General features: G+C 43.9%; 1 protein-coding gene across 1 annotated transcript in view; it reads left to right on the forward strand.

Annotated features, from left to right (window-relative positions):
- The first annotated feature begins 4115 nt into the window (after positions 1–4115).
- Positions 4116–16881, forward strand: part of LGI2 (leucine rich repeat LGI family member 2) — a 171740-nt gene continuing 158974 nt past the window's right edge. The window contains exons 1-2 of the mRNA XM_069202163.1: positions 4116–4579; positions 5893–5964. Of these exons, the coding sequence (XP_069058264.1) occupies positions 4404–4579; positions 5893–5964 (248 nt within the window). The 5' untranslated portion in view covers positions 4116–4403. The remainder of the gene's footprint in view (positions 4580–5892; positions 5965–16881) is intronic.

Raw genomic sequence — 16881 nt, forward strand, 5'->3', positions numbered from 1 at the left:
CTGGTGACAGCAGCGTTGTGAGTGGCTGGGAGCCTGTGCAGCCGGGAAGAGGAAGAGGACGGAGGGGAGGGGAGACAAACATGCCTCCCCTAGAAGGTAAGTGCTTTTGTTTTTTTTGTTTTTTTTTATCCCCCCACCCCACCCCCGCTCCCATTGCTCCCTGTCCCACCCCACCACCCCAGTTCAGTTGCAGTCGCCATTGAAGCCTCTGTTCAATTTATGTTTAAAGTCTTGGCGAGTGATGAGTGGTTTCCATATACTGACACTTTACCAAACCCCAGATTAAGAGTGGAGATTTTGAGACTAAAAATTGGTATAAACCTGTGCCACATTAGCAGCAATGTGAGATCAGCAATGATTGATGAGCAGGGTAAATCCACCTGTAGTTTACAGGTAAAGTGTGATTGCCTTCACATCCTGGTAGATTCTTTGAAGATCCAGTCACCATCAGAAAGCAATCCTGAAGCCACTCTTCTTAAAATATGGTACATATGAACAGAAGGAAGCAGTAGTTTGCTAACAGAAATGTGCTTTGTGGGTGTGACATGTGCTTTAGGAATATGTGTGCTGTTCATCAAGAGTAATTAAACAGACTGCTAAACAAGGGCTTTTAATATGTTCTTATGGAATGTAGAAACTGTATGTATAGTGTGAAATAGGGATTTTAATTGGTATTTAATACATAAAAGGATCATTTTAAATGTGGTTTTATGATGGTTTCAGACTAAGGTCAAAATAAACATATCCTTGACTTGACTTGAATCTGACAGTGCCTGAAGGGCTACTCTTACAAGTAAGTGTGTGGGCCTGTTCCATGGCCATGCGGGCTCTTTTACTGTTGATTTCCCTGATTTTACCAAAAACATTGTCTGCAGCAAACAGAAATGCTTGCAGTATCCCATACCTTGCAGATTACCTATACAGCATGTCTTTACAAGTTCAAAAGTGCCCTGCCTATCAGGTGTGGGCCACTTTTTCTTAGCTACCTGGGGCCCTATTACAAATAGGGCATACTTTCTCTGTTTGTGCCACGGCACATCTTTAAACACCTGTGTGGGGCACAAACAGGTACAGTGTGCCCTAGTTTGATGAATAAGTTGCCATTAGGGCCCTTTTTAGGTCTCGGCTAGACAGAGCATGAGTTGTTTTGAAGAGACATAGGGTGTCATTCTAACTTCGGCGGGCGGCGGAGGCCGCCCGCCAAAGTTCCCCCGCCAGAATACCGCAGCGCGGTCAAATGACCGCTGCGATAATTCTGACTTTCCCGCTGGGCGGGCGACCGCCAAAAGGCCGCCCGCCCGCCCAGCGGGAAAGCACCAGCAACGAGGAAGCCGGCTCCGAATGGAGCCGGCAGAGTTGCTGGTGTGCGACGGGTGCAGTTACACCCGTCGCGATTTTCAGTGTCTGCAAAGCAGACACTGAAAATCAATGTGGGGCCCTGTTAGGGGGCCCCTGCAGTGCCCATGCCAGTGGCATGGGCACTGCAGGGGCCCCCAGGGGCCCCACAACACCCATTCCCGCCAGCCTGGTTCTGGCGGTGAAAACCGCCAGAACCAGGCTGGCGGGAAGGGGGTCAGAATCCCCATGCCGCCGTGGAGGATTCCCTGGGGCAGCGGAGAACCGCCGGCTTCCCTTTTCTGACTGCGGCTTCCCCGCCGCGGTCAGAATAGCCCCAGAAGCACCGCCAGCCTGTTGGCGGTGCTTCCTCCGTCCCCTACCCTGGCGGTCTCGGACCGCCAGGGTAGGAATGACCCCCATATTGTTTACAATTCAGTGGGCTTCAGGCCAACCCAGAGACTTATATGTATTCGCTCCAATGTCACTTGCATCCTTCATTCCTCTTTGTCCAGGGCATGCATATGTCATGCCTCTTCCTGTGTTTGGCCCTCCCCCAGAGCATGGACCACGTAATTGTGTCCAATCACTGCTCCTGTTTTAGGAACTACTTTGTTTTTGAGCACTTCACATGAGCACTTCTGTTTTCACTTGGTCTGGCTCTTCCCACCCGCCACCATCCCAATCGCTTCTTTCCCTCCACAGATGGTGTTTCTTTATTTCCCCCCTGCATGCGGGGGCCAGCTTAGAAAGGAGCAACTACTCATTATTGGTTGGCCAGCAAGAAAAGAACACATTTAAATCACTTGTAACTGCTGTAAAACGTGTTTCTACTCTACAGCATGCATACAAACATTGATTCTAAATTGAATGTGTGCTTGATTTTCCGAATGATGGTGTTCAATAATAGACATGATGTAAGTATTAAATGTAACTAGTGTTTTACATTATAAGATGTTCACTGTTTCTCGCTTTGTCCCACTCAGAATACATACCCAGCGCATATGAATGCCTGTGGTAAATACTTATTGGGAAAACCTACTCTGAGTTCTATCCATGTTCATTAGTACGCTTGGTTTCTCACAGGCCTCTTTCTAATGGTGCTTGGCCTCCTTTTCTCATCGCTGCCTGGAGTGCTGACACCACTTACTATGCAGAAGACAGCTGCTGGAAGAGAGGTAGAGTAGTTAATATTATTGGGAATTGCAAGATCCCCCTTAAATGTCCTCATAGGCCTGGCTCTGAGACTTGTATCACTATTTTAATTTTATAACTTTCTTTGCAAGCAAAGGCTATAGGTTATGCCATTCCATAACACATGACTAAAACACTATAACATTGATAACGCCAATGCTTGTTGCTATTGTCCTTAGGGCAGCGCATTCAGTGAAATACAAAGTTGCTCCTTCAAAGAGGGGAGAGAGATCCCCTTGCAAGTAGGTGCAGCAAGTGAATGCACCTGCCTGTAAGGGGATCTCTGGGGGATCCATCCAATGGGCTGCCTTCAGGGTTGCTCTGACAGTGCAGAACCTTTTTGGGGTGCACTTACAGTGAGCCTCCTAAAGACCTATTTGCTTCTGCATTTGTGCCCGTAATACAGCACGGTTACAGAGGCAAAGTGATTCCACCATTTGCATGAGGCCACACCCCCATGACAATGAGTGAACATCTTCTGAATGCAGTACTGCCACTACACGTGTGGCAGCTCTATCTGTATTACAGAAGGTGCTGTTCTTGTGGCCCTGTCTGTAATGTCAAAGTGCTCCAGGGTGCACAAAGCAGGCACAGGTGGCTGTTATGCCCCTAGGACACCTTCCATAATACCTTCTCTAGCTTTCCAATAGAGCAATTTTTGGGGGGGAGCCGGGCCTACATTTTGTCCCACTCCAAAACGGACGTTATCCCATATAGTATTAATATTCATGCTATAATTATTTCTTTGGGGGCTTCTGCATGCTTCTTCTCCACCCAAAGTGTAGCAGGATGGAATAATTCTAAGAGCAGAAAAAGAGAATCTGCATTTTATTCATAACATTTCAAAACTCTGAGATGAATCTTCCTTTTCAACAGAAAGAGCTGTGCCTCGAATTTGAACTGTCGCTGCTTGCTACTCTGTTAATCAGATATTCAACAGTTAATAAGAAACACAGAGGGGGTCACCCCAGAAAACACACCACATAGACAAGCATTAATGTAGTCATATACACATGTACTGTTGGGGATCATCACCCAAACACATATTCTCATGGAAATCAATTCATCAAAATTCCATGTGTGGCAGAAGTAACCTCATACACTTGACTCAATGAACCAGAGGCCACCATTAAATCTGCAACAACCACCTAGCTGCTACAAGAGGAAGGGCAAAGAGCTGAAACTGTAGGCAGAAAAACATGTTTTATAGCTTTGTAGACTATCTGTTCCTCTTGCTTCCTTAATGACCTCAGTGTGTAGGGGTAGCAAACAAGAGGTATCTATGGGCAAGCTTCCCCTCTATGACCTCCATGCGTTCTGTCTATAGCTTTCAGCTATCATTGGATCGTGAGCATCACATTTGTAAAACCAACGAAACAGTGGTGCATGACAGAAAATATAAACAGAACTAACATAGGGCTCTAAAGTAATATTTTCTGCTGGGAAGGCCTCCTCTCCCGTGCAATCTAGCTACTGCTCTGAGCCAATGCAACCAATAAACGGCTGCAAGGAGGAGGACTCCTGTCATTCGCACCAGAGATAATTGACACTTCTCCAATGTCTCCCCCCAAGGTCACCCTCTCCCCTCTCGCATTCACGGATTAGCCAGAGATGGTGGGATGGAGCACAAACCCCACATGCCGGGGGATTATTTTTAAACTCTCCTGAATGGAGTCTTTAATGAAATATTCATTGGACAAAAAACGCGGCTACTGCGAGCGAAGTGCTGATGTCAGGAGCCGGGTGCAGCATCGCATGGTGCAGAGAGAGACAGCGTGAGCATAGGGAGCGCGAGCCAGAGCGACGTCGCCTTCTGTCCTCTGCCCCTCACGCGGACACGGGGTACCCCAGCGCGCGCTGCCCCGGGGCCGAAGATGGCGGCTCCCAGGGGCCCCCTCTGGCGACTGGTCCTGCTCGGATGCACGCTGAATTTGGTCCAGGGGAGAGCGCCCGTCAAATGCCCGTCCGCATGTAGCTGCACAAAGGAATCTGTCATCTGCGTCGGCTCTCCGTGGGTCCCCAGAAACTTGGCCAGCGACATCAGCTCCTTGTAAGTTTGTTTTTCTCTTCCTTTAGAGGCGCAGTACTACTGTTACTACGTCCTCTCTTTACCCCCTCTGTGAAGCTTGGGAAATTTACAATTAAGAGGGGTCCGTTTCTGGAAGGCGGCAGTGATATGTTCCGAGCCTGCGTTTACACACATTCGTATACAAATGTATGTGGGGAATTATCAGATTTAAATTATCAGACGAAAATTATAACTGATTATTCTAATGTATTATATTTATGTGAATATGTTGTGTATACCTTTAATGGGGGCGTGGGTTCAGTCGACGTTTGTATGTAATGGTTTGTGGCCAGGCATTATTATTTTTGTACATTTCATGATTTAAATAACATTACACAAGCAATGTCATGAACTTAATTATATCCTGCACGGAACAGGAGACGTGTTTGAAGAATATTGAACACGATTCCTATTTCATCTAAATGGACTCTAACTTCCCTTTGCTCTACATGAAACTTTCGTTTTATCAAAACACCCAGCGCTGTGAAGCAACGGAAAGGCGACGTTAGGCGCTATAAAAAATCTGAATGGAGATTCGCACTGCCCCTTTAAAAGATTCACATTGTAAAAAAACGTACAAATACTGAAGCTGGCGTGCCCCTTTCATGTTGCAGTTCAGTGCGCAGTATCTGTGTTTTAATGAATTCCTCATTTGAATGCTGTGTGGGCATGAACCTTTGAACCCATTCTCAGTGTATTTGTTGTAAACGCATGGTCAAGAGCTGTAGGTCATCCCAGTTTATGCCACTGAGTGCTCTTGAACATTGAGGTGGGCGGCCAAATGAACGGTTAACAGATAATGCAGACTTTCCTATGCAAGTGGAACTTAGCTGAAAATATCTCTCCCACCCCAAATCTGTCCTGATATTATGCCAGTCTATACATCGATTTGTCCTCCAAAATTGAAAAACTGTTAATAATTGTAGGAGAGCCTGGCATGTACGTGTTATTATGATAATGGCATTTGACTTGAAGCAGCTAGCTAATTTCTATACACAGTGACACAGTAAATGTAAGCTGCTTGGTTTAAAGTCTTGTAAATTATGCTGCTATGGGATGTCCAAGGGCAGGTGGACGGTGCAACCAGGAGCCCCTAGTTAGAATCCAGGCTTCACTGGATCAAATTGTACATCATAGTGAACATAACGCATCCTCTCCCTGTGCCTCCGTTGGACGGAGGCGAGAGGGAAGTCTTGGAAAAGAGCCACAAGCCTCCACGAGAGTACTCTATGTAAAAAATATAGATATTTGCACTTATATCTAGTGGTATGATAACGACACTTACTTCTCCACAGGAGCCTCGTCAATGGAACTTTTTCTGAAGTCAAAGAGAGAGTGTTTTCTCATCTGCCCTCCTTACAGCTGCTGTAAGTATCATCATGAAATTGCTCTTGCACAAAGTTTTGTTGGACCTTTTTGCATAAACATTGCTACTAATATAAAACCAAATTCATTTTATGTACAATCCATTTATCAATAAATTATTGCTCATGCTACAGATGCTTCAGCAGCGTTGATTAATAGACTTTTAATCACTCCTTGCTGATTCCTTTGGCGCTCCAGAGAGCCATAATTTCATCAATCCCCCGTGTCTTCAGCGGGCAGAAGCACCGCCTTCATGAGTAATACAAATGAGAGGTGTGAGTTTCTGAAGTGGGTAAAGCTGATGCATAATTCAATCCCAGGCTTGAAAAAAAGGCCCATTAGTTTTTGCTGATTCTGTGAATCTAGGGAATTGCTGCTGAATTGAAAAAGTATAAAATGCGAACAGAGGATGCCTTCAAAGATGCATGCGCAGAAAGATCGAACGCAGATCGTATCAAGATACTTCTGAGCAGTCTGTAATCAATAGTATGACAGATGATAGATGAAAAAAACAACGGCTTCCACATTGGGTATTTGTACCACCAAATGCATCCCAGAAGTCTTTTCACTCTGTTTAATTTGGAGCATACGATGTTTGGTTTCTACCAAGTTTTTAAATATTTCTATTTCAGCACTTTTACTTTTTATGCCAACTTTCAAAGAACTTAAAGATATGATAAAAAGATTTGTTTTGATCTTTGTCTTGTATTATGGTAAAATCAAAATAAAAATGGGCATTTATTTGATTATCTCATAGCAGTGCTTTGAAAACAAGTTTCTGCGAGTGTGTTGAAAACTGTGTAGGCTGACATGTCATTAACACAAGCCAAGCAATCACATAACATGGTCAAACAGTCATCAAATAAGCAAATCTAGAGTAAATCACAGCGCATATAGTGCATAATTGTGCTACGTTTTGCAATTTTCCCAGTGCACAAATCCATTGACATGTTTGAGGAGGTAGCGTGCCGAAGACGGCTGTGTTCTGTGACTGAACTCCCAGTGACAATGGAGTCAGTGAGATCACGGATTAAAAGAAACAATCAACTAGTCATAAAAGGCACCAGTGATAAATAAGCTCCTCATTTGATTATATTCCACTTGACCAGCAAAGCAACTTAAGTAAAATTTAACTGCAAAGTTACATCAGTAAAGTGTTAATGGATTGGGAACAGAAGCTAAGGATGGTTTAGGTTTTGCAGCTGAACTCCCACAATAACCAAGCCATTGCGATAGCTGATAAGAAAAAACAGTGATGTAATTTCAAAGTACACAAATCATAAGCTGTTTCTATTCTAATTTTCTTTCACTTTTATAGTAAACTGTCCGCAGTAAAATCTAGTGAGATTTACTTTCAGGCCACTAAAATCTTATGTGTGAATTCTGACATTCCAAATTAGAGGCATGGTCTCATTGTGGTTAAAGGCTCCTCTATCATTTTGTCCTAGGATTACCTGAGGTCAGAGAGATCTGAGTTGGAGAGGCAATGAAGGAAAGGTTCCTTCTTCGTGTACATGAATGAAACAAAGCTCTCTTACTCGGTGTCACCTTAAGGATTCTTGAAGTCCCGGGCAAGGCATACTGGGAATCCCTGTTCGGAAAAAAATTGAAATTTATTACCACTTCCAGTTAATTCAGGTCCAAATAGTGGCAAGAATACTAAATTACATGTTAAACTTTGCTGAAATATGCCTGGCATGGGACCCCGATTATCTTTAAGATGACCCTGGGTAGAGACAGAAAGAGACAGAGTTAGAAGTAAAAGTAGACAGAAAAGCTTAGATAACAAAATAGAATAGACGGATGTCAAATAGAGAGAAAGATCACTTTACCAGAGAGCCCCTTCAAAGATGGGGCTCTGAGCGAATGTCAGATTTACCCATGCCTTAAAACGCCTCTGCTCCTACTTTCGGCAAGATGAAAAGGTCTCCCCCTTTCTAATTAGTGTGAAGTGTCTTTTCTGGTTCATGTTCCACTGCATGAAGTAAATAGCGGTTCCCAGGAAGAACAATCTGCAAATGCTAAAATCTATTCTTTTTTTTCAAGACAACCAGCTGCAGAACACTCTTGGTGTAGTCATAGAAGGCTGGTGGTACTGCTGGGAAATTGTTTACACTCTTTTACAAAATGATCATTGTAGATAGGAAGTATGCCCTTGACAAGGTAGAGTCGGGACACATCTAGGGGTTTTAAAACTATCCATTTTATTTTTGAACTTCCAAGGTGTTGTCTATTCCCTGCAATTGCAGCTTCAGCAACAGATCCAAATAGTTAACTCTGTATTTTCACCTCCCTGTTCATTTATTACCCACTCATGTCTCTTTGCAGCTGTCTTTGTGCCTTACTCCTCCCCTTAAATTGTAATATGAGAATGACCTTAAACACACTGCTCTCGGCTTTACCTTCCTATCATTCACAAGTCCTCTTTGAGCCCCATTGTCCTTTATAGTCAAGCCTACTAGCACATGATAGGCTGTCTTTGACCTATTCAGCTGACTAAGCTTGAAACCATTTAAACACACCTCTCGAGTTCTACTTTGCCTGACCTCATAATTCAATCATTTCTTCTGCTTTGACAGGCATCCTAAATGCATCACAATAACTATCATTCTACCGCTGCTTAAATTTGTCCTGAAGCTATGCACCTCTACGCAACTTCTTTTAAAAACCACAAGAAAATCTGGTATTCACACACTGACTCCACGTGTGTAATGATTACTGCATGCTATGCAAACTGCTCTCATGGTCTCGCCAAATACATCACTTGGGCTCAACATATTCTGTTCTATTCTCTTGCTTGACAACTCAGTTGCATTCAGCACTGTTGACCACGCAGCGCTATTGTCCAATCTTAATGGTCTTGGCATCACTGGCTCCACCCTTGATTTGTTTGCATCTTCCTCTTGTACCACTCATTCTCTGCCTCTTCAGGTCTCCACGCTATCCTGCTACCTCGCCTACCTGTTTGTGTTCCCCAATTATCTGCACTTGTGCTACTCTTTACACTACCTCCCTGAGTGACATTATCTTCTAATTTAGCTTCTTGTCCTATCTACATGTGGATGACACTCAAGTGTCCTTTTCCTTTCCAACATTCACATTTCACAGGCCTGACCTTCTCACAGCCAGCTGTGTCTGGATATCTTGCTATTTTTTATTTCTGAGTTCTATGAGACAAATATTTCTATTTCTCTCCCTCTTAATCTGCAAGCAAACTATCTCAAAACAATTCTTCTCCCATGAAATCCCCTCTTTTCACTTATTACTTTGGGCAGAAGCCTTAGAGTACTCTTTAATTTCATAATGTATACAGAGTCATGCATTGCTGCAACAGCAATACTGCTGGTTTTTCAGGTTCTCAATGTTAAAAGCTCGACATTCAACTCGTTTTCAGAACTGCCAAAGATGTAATTAATGCTATTGTGAAGTCAGAATTCAGCTAGACCAACCGTCGTCTACTGGAATCACCACTCTGCAGCTTCCCCACAGTGGAGATTACAAAACACTATATTGATCTGATTATCTCACCCTCTAATGTTTTTTGTCTTGTTGCCCTCCAGGTTAGAACCATTTTTTAAGCAGAGTTTACTTTCACTTATTTGAATGTATGTTCTGTGCTGGAGTGGTCTTCAGTTTCAGAGGTGCTGTTTCTTAAATAAAACAATGAAATCGTGGGTACTCCTATTCTTCACCCTGTTTGTTTGGCTGCTGGTATATACATATCTTGCCACAATTGGTTAACGCTCAAACAACCATTGGTGTTAGGTAAATAGTGTACTTTATTAAGTTGTACGTTTTAGTTAACAGACATAGACATTTATTCTGAGATTCAGACTATGACCATTACCACAACGAAGCCTTCAAATGACTTGGCTTGCTCACCCAGCTGGAATTAAAATAATTAATCTGCCTAGTGGAAGGAATAGTAAATCAGAGTAATGGTCAGGGTTAAAGTTATTGCCAGGTTGAGCCGAGGTTTTGACAGAAGTAGGATTTCTTTTGAAGTATTTTAAAACTAAATGTTTTCATTCTAAATAAAATATATCCGGACCTTTTACAATTAAAATTCAAACTGCTAAGATTTTCTAACTAAACAATAGTCCCTAAATTTTTCTAAGTAAATATATTTCAAGCTAAAATGTTTCACTCTCTCCTCTAATGTATCATAAAAGCAATCAAAAGTAGTGGCAACTGAAAGATCCAAAGATCAAAGGAAAATGATAAAAGGGGATCCCCTAAATAAAAATATGTTTATTATTTTTTGTAAAGCATAGAAAGACAAATTGCTTATCAGATGGAATGAGAAGAGGGACAATTTAAATTAGAAGTGTATACCTCAAGCTTGAAAAAGGGGTGTTTTATAATGAAACAGCTGACATTCTTAGAAATGGTCCCCATGTATGAGTGTGTGTTTTTCTGTGCATGTTGAAGGCACAGCATACCACGTTTGTCGGAAACCCTATCTGACTGTAGCCTTGGAGAAAGCACATAGTGAAATAAATGTCCCACTAAGAACTTAATGCTTCCCTAGGCGAAAGAACAATGAGATAGAGAAAACAAAACAGCACTGTGTGGCTATTGCTAGAAAAATAAAGCGATGTTGAATAAAATCTATCTAGGTTAAAGTGCATAGCTGCAGGCCTAGTTAGCTAAAATAACTTGTATAAAATATGGCTGAAATAGCTATACAACACCCACCCTTGCCAGTCAAAGGTGGTTCCAAGCTCAAGTTAAAAGAAATCTAATACAAATCTTGCACTAAAAGCATATAAACATAATGTTAATAGTGACAAGTTAAGAGACACAGGCAGGAAAAAAGAACAATTTGAACAAGCGGCAGAAAAAAACAAATGCAGTAGTCAGTATCATTTTGGAAATCGCCAATTACTTCTGGGACAATTGAAGCCAGGAGACGTTCCACTTTGGCAGGTGGTAAAATATCCACATCATGTCTAAGGAAAACCACAGAGCCCTTGTGTTCTAAAGCCTGAGCTCCAGCTGAGGCAGCAGCATTCCGTGTCATGCCCACTGTAGAGTTAAGAAGCACAGAATCCACAAAGGGAACCTCATAGAGGGCCTCCCGTAGCAAACGCACCCTCAATGCACATGCCTGAAAATGAGCCCTCATCGAGAACATCAACAGATCAGCATCCAATGAAAGTAAGCGCTCCGTAGAAAGACAGACTTTCAGTGCACATTCAAAGAGGCACCAGAGGCACCGAAACACGGGCTGCAAACAATCCCAACCAGTTGGAATTACAAAGACCAGTCACACTCCAATTGTTCCAGGTGTGGTGCTCCGACATACTGCATCATGCGTTCACGGCACAGTTGTGCTGGCGGAAGCGCTTTCAGTCCTTCTTGCTGTGAAGGGACAGCCAATGCGCAAAAAAAGTAGCAACTGCAAAGTGCCACCTATTATAGCCAAAGTAATTTCCCGAAAACACTCAAAAAAATATAGAATATATGGCTGAAGGTATTAAACCGAATATGGAGGAGAAGGTGTGAACAAAACCAGAACCACCAGCCTTAAAAAAGTGGGCAGTTCCAGTAGTACTAGATGCATTAAATATTCGTCCCACGAGTTCACCAAAGCGTCTTGGAAAGTTTGTACTTAAAAGGGACTGAATCTCTGCCGATGCCCTCGCAGCCTGAAGCACATGGGTCTCACGTGCAGATGTAAGTGCCACATGTTTTTTAAACAATAAAGCCTTTAGTCTGCTGAACTTGTCAAAATTCACATCAAAAGTAGCAATATGGGACCAAAGGACATTCCTGCAACATGTAACAATTTGTGAGACCGAAACGTCATAAGCTATTCCGGCTCGCATTCCACAACATCTCTCACTGTTAAGGAGCACATAGCTACCATTTGAGAGCACCTGGAACGCAGGTCTAATCAAGGAGACTAGGACTCCCTTCAGATAACAAGCCACGTTTTAGGCAGAGGCATTACATGCCTCACAGAAGTCTCGCATTCACTACCACTAAGAAAGACTTCTCTCATGCCATTGAAACATTTGTACGAGAAAGGAAGCTCCAACACCTCGTGTATGTAACTATCTCCCAGCCTTTCATATCTGCCCACTGGAATGTGTTTCAAACAGGATGTGAATTGAAGTGTAGAAATAGGCAGATTTATATCTCATGTATTAGCCACTCAGCAGATGGTATTTCAGCCACAGTAAAAGGCAACTGTTCTAATTTCTCAATATTTAACATGACATATGTTGCTTCCTTCTTAGCCATAATTTGTTGTTGCCGCGTTAAATTAAATGTTGAAAAAATTTCCCTTGCGCTCATGTGTTGCCAGGGAACGCGACCTGATTTCAATGTTTGTAGCGTCCAACCTAACTGCATAATGGATCTTAGCTGACTTTGTCCATGTTGCAAAAAAGATACATCACTCTGTACTATGTCTATTGCAGAGGACACAATATTATTTAAGATGTATATTCGGTCGGACAAGGTGTTAATCCCATTATCTGCAACAGCTATTGATTTCTGTAACTTTTCCTGATTTATTTGCCTTAACCAGGCGGCCGCTTGTTGTTGGGAAAACTTCCGCATATAAGAAGCGTTTTCTGCGTTGCCTTCTGGGGCTTAACAGGAAATCCTGTAAATCTTTGTTATTGGACAGGAAACATAGATGTTCTTTGACGCATCCAGTGAGGAACCCTTCAACTATTGCTATCATAGTTTCCCTACATTATGGCCCTCATTCTGACCTTGGCGGTCTTTTCGCAAGACCGCCGAGTTACCGCCGCGGTAAAGACCGCCGACCGCGGCGGTATGCCGCTGCGCGTATTCCGACCGCTGGGAGCGTTCCGCCGGAATACCGCCAGCAGCCACACTGGCGGTCGGCGGGAAAGTGGAGACTGGTCAACCTCCACCGCCACGCCAGCAGAACACCGCCCCCAGAATTACGACCCACATTTCTGTGTGGCGGTCTTCTGTTGGCGGTCTTCTGTTGGCGGTCACGTCCCTATGGCTCCCGTCGCCTCCCGGAGGACCAACGCACAAGGTGAGTTGATCGTCCGTGAGGGGAGGGGGTGGGGGGGTGTTGTGTGATGTGTGCGTGCATGGGGGTGTGTAGAGGGGGTGTGTGAGTGCGTGCATGCGGGCGGGGGGTGCTGCTGTGCCTTTGGGCAATGTGTGTAGTTCGGCGGGTGCACATGTCGGCATGTATGTGTGCGGGTATGTGCCCCCGTTGTGTATGTGTGTGTGTAGGGGGTGTGCATATGTGCATGTTGGGGGTGCGTGCATGTCGGGGTGCGTGTATGTGCATGTCGGGGTGGGGGGGGCAGGGGGTTCGTACCACCTCTGGGGGGTGGCAGGGGGGTGGAGGGTGTGGGGGGAGGACTCGTGGGGGGCAGTGGGGGGTGGGGGAGACCCCTATCAGTGCCAGGGAAGGAATTCCCTGGCCCCGATAGTGCCTACCGCCATGGTTCGCATGGCGGTTCCCGACCGCCAAAAACCGCGGCGGTAAGCAGGGTCATGATACGTTTGGCGGTCTTGGGTCGACCGCCGGGCCGGAGTGTGCAAACTCCAGCCCGTCGGTCATGACCGCCGTGGCGGTCGGAGTGGGGAAGTGGCGGTCGATCGCGGCGGTGACCGCCGCGGTCAGAATGCCATTTTTTGGACCGCCGGTCTGTTCGCGGTCCGACCGCCGCCTCTCCGCCGACCGCCAAGGTAAGAATGAGGGCCTATATGTTGTCACTATACCCGAGTGTTCCGAGAACACATAGTGAGGGTCTGGCCTATTCATTCTAAACCCCCCGAGGAGTTTACAAAACGAGTATGACACCCATTGGTGTCTACAGGCCACAATAACCACCCACCAGGACGTGAAAATGATGTGTTAAATGTTCAATTTTAAACCCATTTATTGAGCTGATCTTTAGGCTCATTTATATACTTTTACCATTTGTAAAATTTAGCAGGGGCTGGAATACTGGGCGTATTCAGTTCCTTAATGTTTGCTAAGCCTAAACAACTTGTTTGTTGTACTGTTTCATTTTAAAATATCATTTGAACAGGTATCATACATGCTTTAAATAAAGCTTATTTTCCTCTTATTTGCCAGTTTTTAGTTCCCCACACATTTTTTAAGTGAATCGACTTCAAACAGTACTCATAGCCTTCTATAGCCAATCTGGAAGCAAAGGAATCTGGATAAATAAATTTTTTATCTGTCAATAAAACATGTTGACTTTCCATTCCTGGCAATTTAAAATAATATCACTCAGCATTTTTAACATTGTGCCCAGAAAAATATGCAAACTTTTTAGTATACGTTTTAGAACTGCCTACTGGTGGAGTCGGGCAGTCTACCCTATTGTGTGTATTTATAAATAGTCTTTGGGGTACTAGCTCTTTGAATGAAATAATGTCCATAGTAATTATAACAGAACATATCTCCATAATTTCCTTTAAATTGGTACACATCTTCATTTTCAAATACTGTATAATTCTGTAGATCAGACATCATAGCATAAATAGTTTTCACATCCCAATCATCAGAAACCACTGCGGGTGTGATTACATCATTCATAGAAAGTTTGAATACATATGGTATTTGAATGACCTCAGTAGGCCCATATATCTCAAATAATACTTTATCCCAAACAATCCCATCAGAAAATGGTATGGCTGTAATGTTCACTAGGGACAAGTCTCTGTGAATTTTGTGTGATGAAAAATGTTGTTTTAGGACCTCATCCACTAGTTCAACTGCAGAGCGTCCTGGAAGGAAATTACCATGTATAAGAAAAAAGAAAACAATAACAAACCCAATCCAGAGGAGAAAAGCAAGTGTAGCCAACAAGAGCCATAGATCATTGAATGGGCAAATAAAATAGTTAATGTTTAGCCAATGTATCATCTTATATGCTCTTGACAGTTCTGTTGTAGTAGAGGCAGATGAGTCAGTGAAAGTGTCATTTATATCGACAAAATAACCTGAATCAGTTTGTGCAAAAACTGGAGCTGTGATTTGAAGAGGAGAACTTTCAGAAGACTCCCTCAGTGGCTCATAGTAGACTATACCATCCGTTTGTGTAGAATTTGTATAAAATTGCACATTATCACCAGTACCTATTGTAGAAGTAGTTGTTAGTGGAACCAATGAAAGCTCATTTTCCACCCTTCCCAAGCTAGGAGAGGTTTCAATGTTGCTGTTGAAGACTTGTAGGGGGACATCCTGGTCTGTAGTGGGAGGGACTCGGGTACTACCCAGGAGTCCTCTAGGTCTGCTGTGCAGGATCGGCCACATGGTGTAACTTGACATTGTCAATGGAGACAAAACTATTCTCTTTAGAGCCAGGCAGCGGTGGTAGAATAACAGTTCTGGTACCGTGTATTCCCAGGACTGGAACCGGTGCACCAGAAGAAGGACCGAACTCCTTTTTCACAGCAATCATTTTTGCACTAGACCCCCAGGTTTGTGAATCCAGCCAGTAGATGTTACTGGGACATCCCTAATTCCAGAGGAGGCAGCATTGGCAGATGCGTTCTCATCACGGAACTGTTGTAAGTCCTGCAAGACAGTGACACATTCATTTATGTCAAAAGATGTATCTGCCACCTCCGTGCCAGAACCATGAAGATCTGGAACATGCATTTGAGTTCCAAAGAGGCATTTTTATGAAGTACGCCCCCCCAGGGACCTTCTGGGCAGATTATTAAGTGCTCTCTGGACTCCACTCAGGTGTGTAAGCCAACTACGACCCGTGCCTAATACTTAATGACTGTTAAGGATTGCTTTCAATCTCAGTATCATCGCTCCACGACACTCTTTCCCTCAGGGTGAAATGGAGACAAGTAACGTAGTTGGACCCCTCATGAAGCCATGGCGTCCCTGAAAGGCCTTGAGGCAAAAGCAGAGCCCCAGTCTGAGTGGAAAGCTGCAACAGCATATGTGTCAATAAAGACTTGCAAATCTTTAATAACAGTTTGAGTGTCAGCTGAGCATTGTGGCCAAACCCATAGAAATCTGGAGCATGAGTCAACAGCGACTAGGATGTATTTGTATGCACTATCTGGTGTCAGGCGTCCTCAATGGTCCAAGTACACACATTGTAATGGTTTGTTGGAAAGTAAGAGGGGTGTCTGCGTTGGGCATTTGACGGTGGATCCTTTAATTTGCTAGCTGATGTCACAACAAAGGACATTCTGCTTGGTCTGTTTGTAGAGTCCTGGCCACCAATAATGGGCTTATAGGAGTGAAATTGTGGCCCCCACACCAGCATGGGCAGAAGCAACTCCCTCATGTGCTGCTTTTATTAACTCAGGTCTTATGTCTTTATTGGGAATCACACGATCTCCCACACCTGGTACTGTAACTTTTGCTGTAAAGGTGACTGTCATGCGGTTGGAATACTTGGCAGGATATGCTTTAGGTAAGGGCATGCCGTCAGCAGAAGCTTTCACGGCTGCCAATGTTTTATCATCCACTTTCAATTTAGAACGAGTTACTGCAGCAACAGAAGCCAGCACTACTGCTAATTTGGCTGCCTCATCAGCCAAAGTGTTGCCTTCAATGTGTATTGCAACACGCTGATGTCCTAGTGTATGTACAGCATGGACATTAGGTAGCGTTTCTTTCATCTCAGCTTCTTTCCCCCACAGAAGTCTGTGTTTAATGGGGTTGCCTTTTGAATCTCTGAACCCATTTTGGCGCCATAATAATTGAAGGACTGGACACCATAGTACGAATCACAGACAATCAACGTTATCTGCTCAGGATCCGTATGTTTCAGTGCCATTACCAGAGCCCAGAGCTCTGCAAGTTGTGCAGTGCAATCTCCTAGCGTCTGTGTGTAAGTATTTTGTGGATGGAACATGCCATCCTTCATGTAACCACTCACGACTGCGCAAGTGGCGGAGTATTGGTGTTTGGGGCCTATTGCTGGGTGGGC

Source organism: Pleurodeles waltl, chromosome 1_2, assembly GCF_031143425.1.
Source record: "Pleurodeles waltl isolate 20211129_DDA chromosome 1_2, aPleWal1.hap1.20221129, whole genome shotgun sequence".
Lineage (NCBI taxonomy): Eukaryota > Metazoa > Chordata > Amphibia > Caudata > Salamandridae > Pleurodeles > Pleurodeles waltl.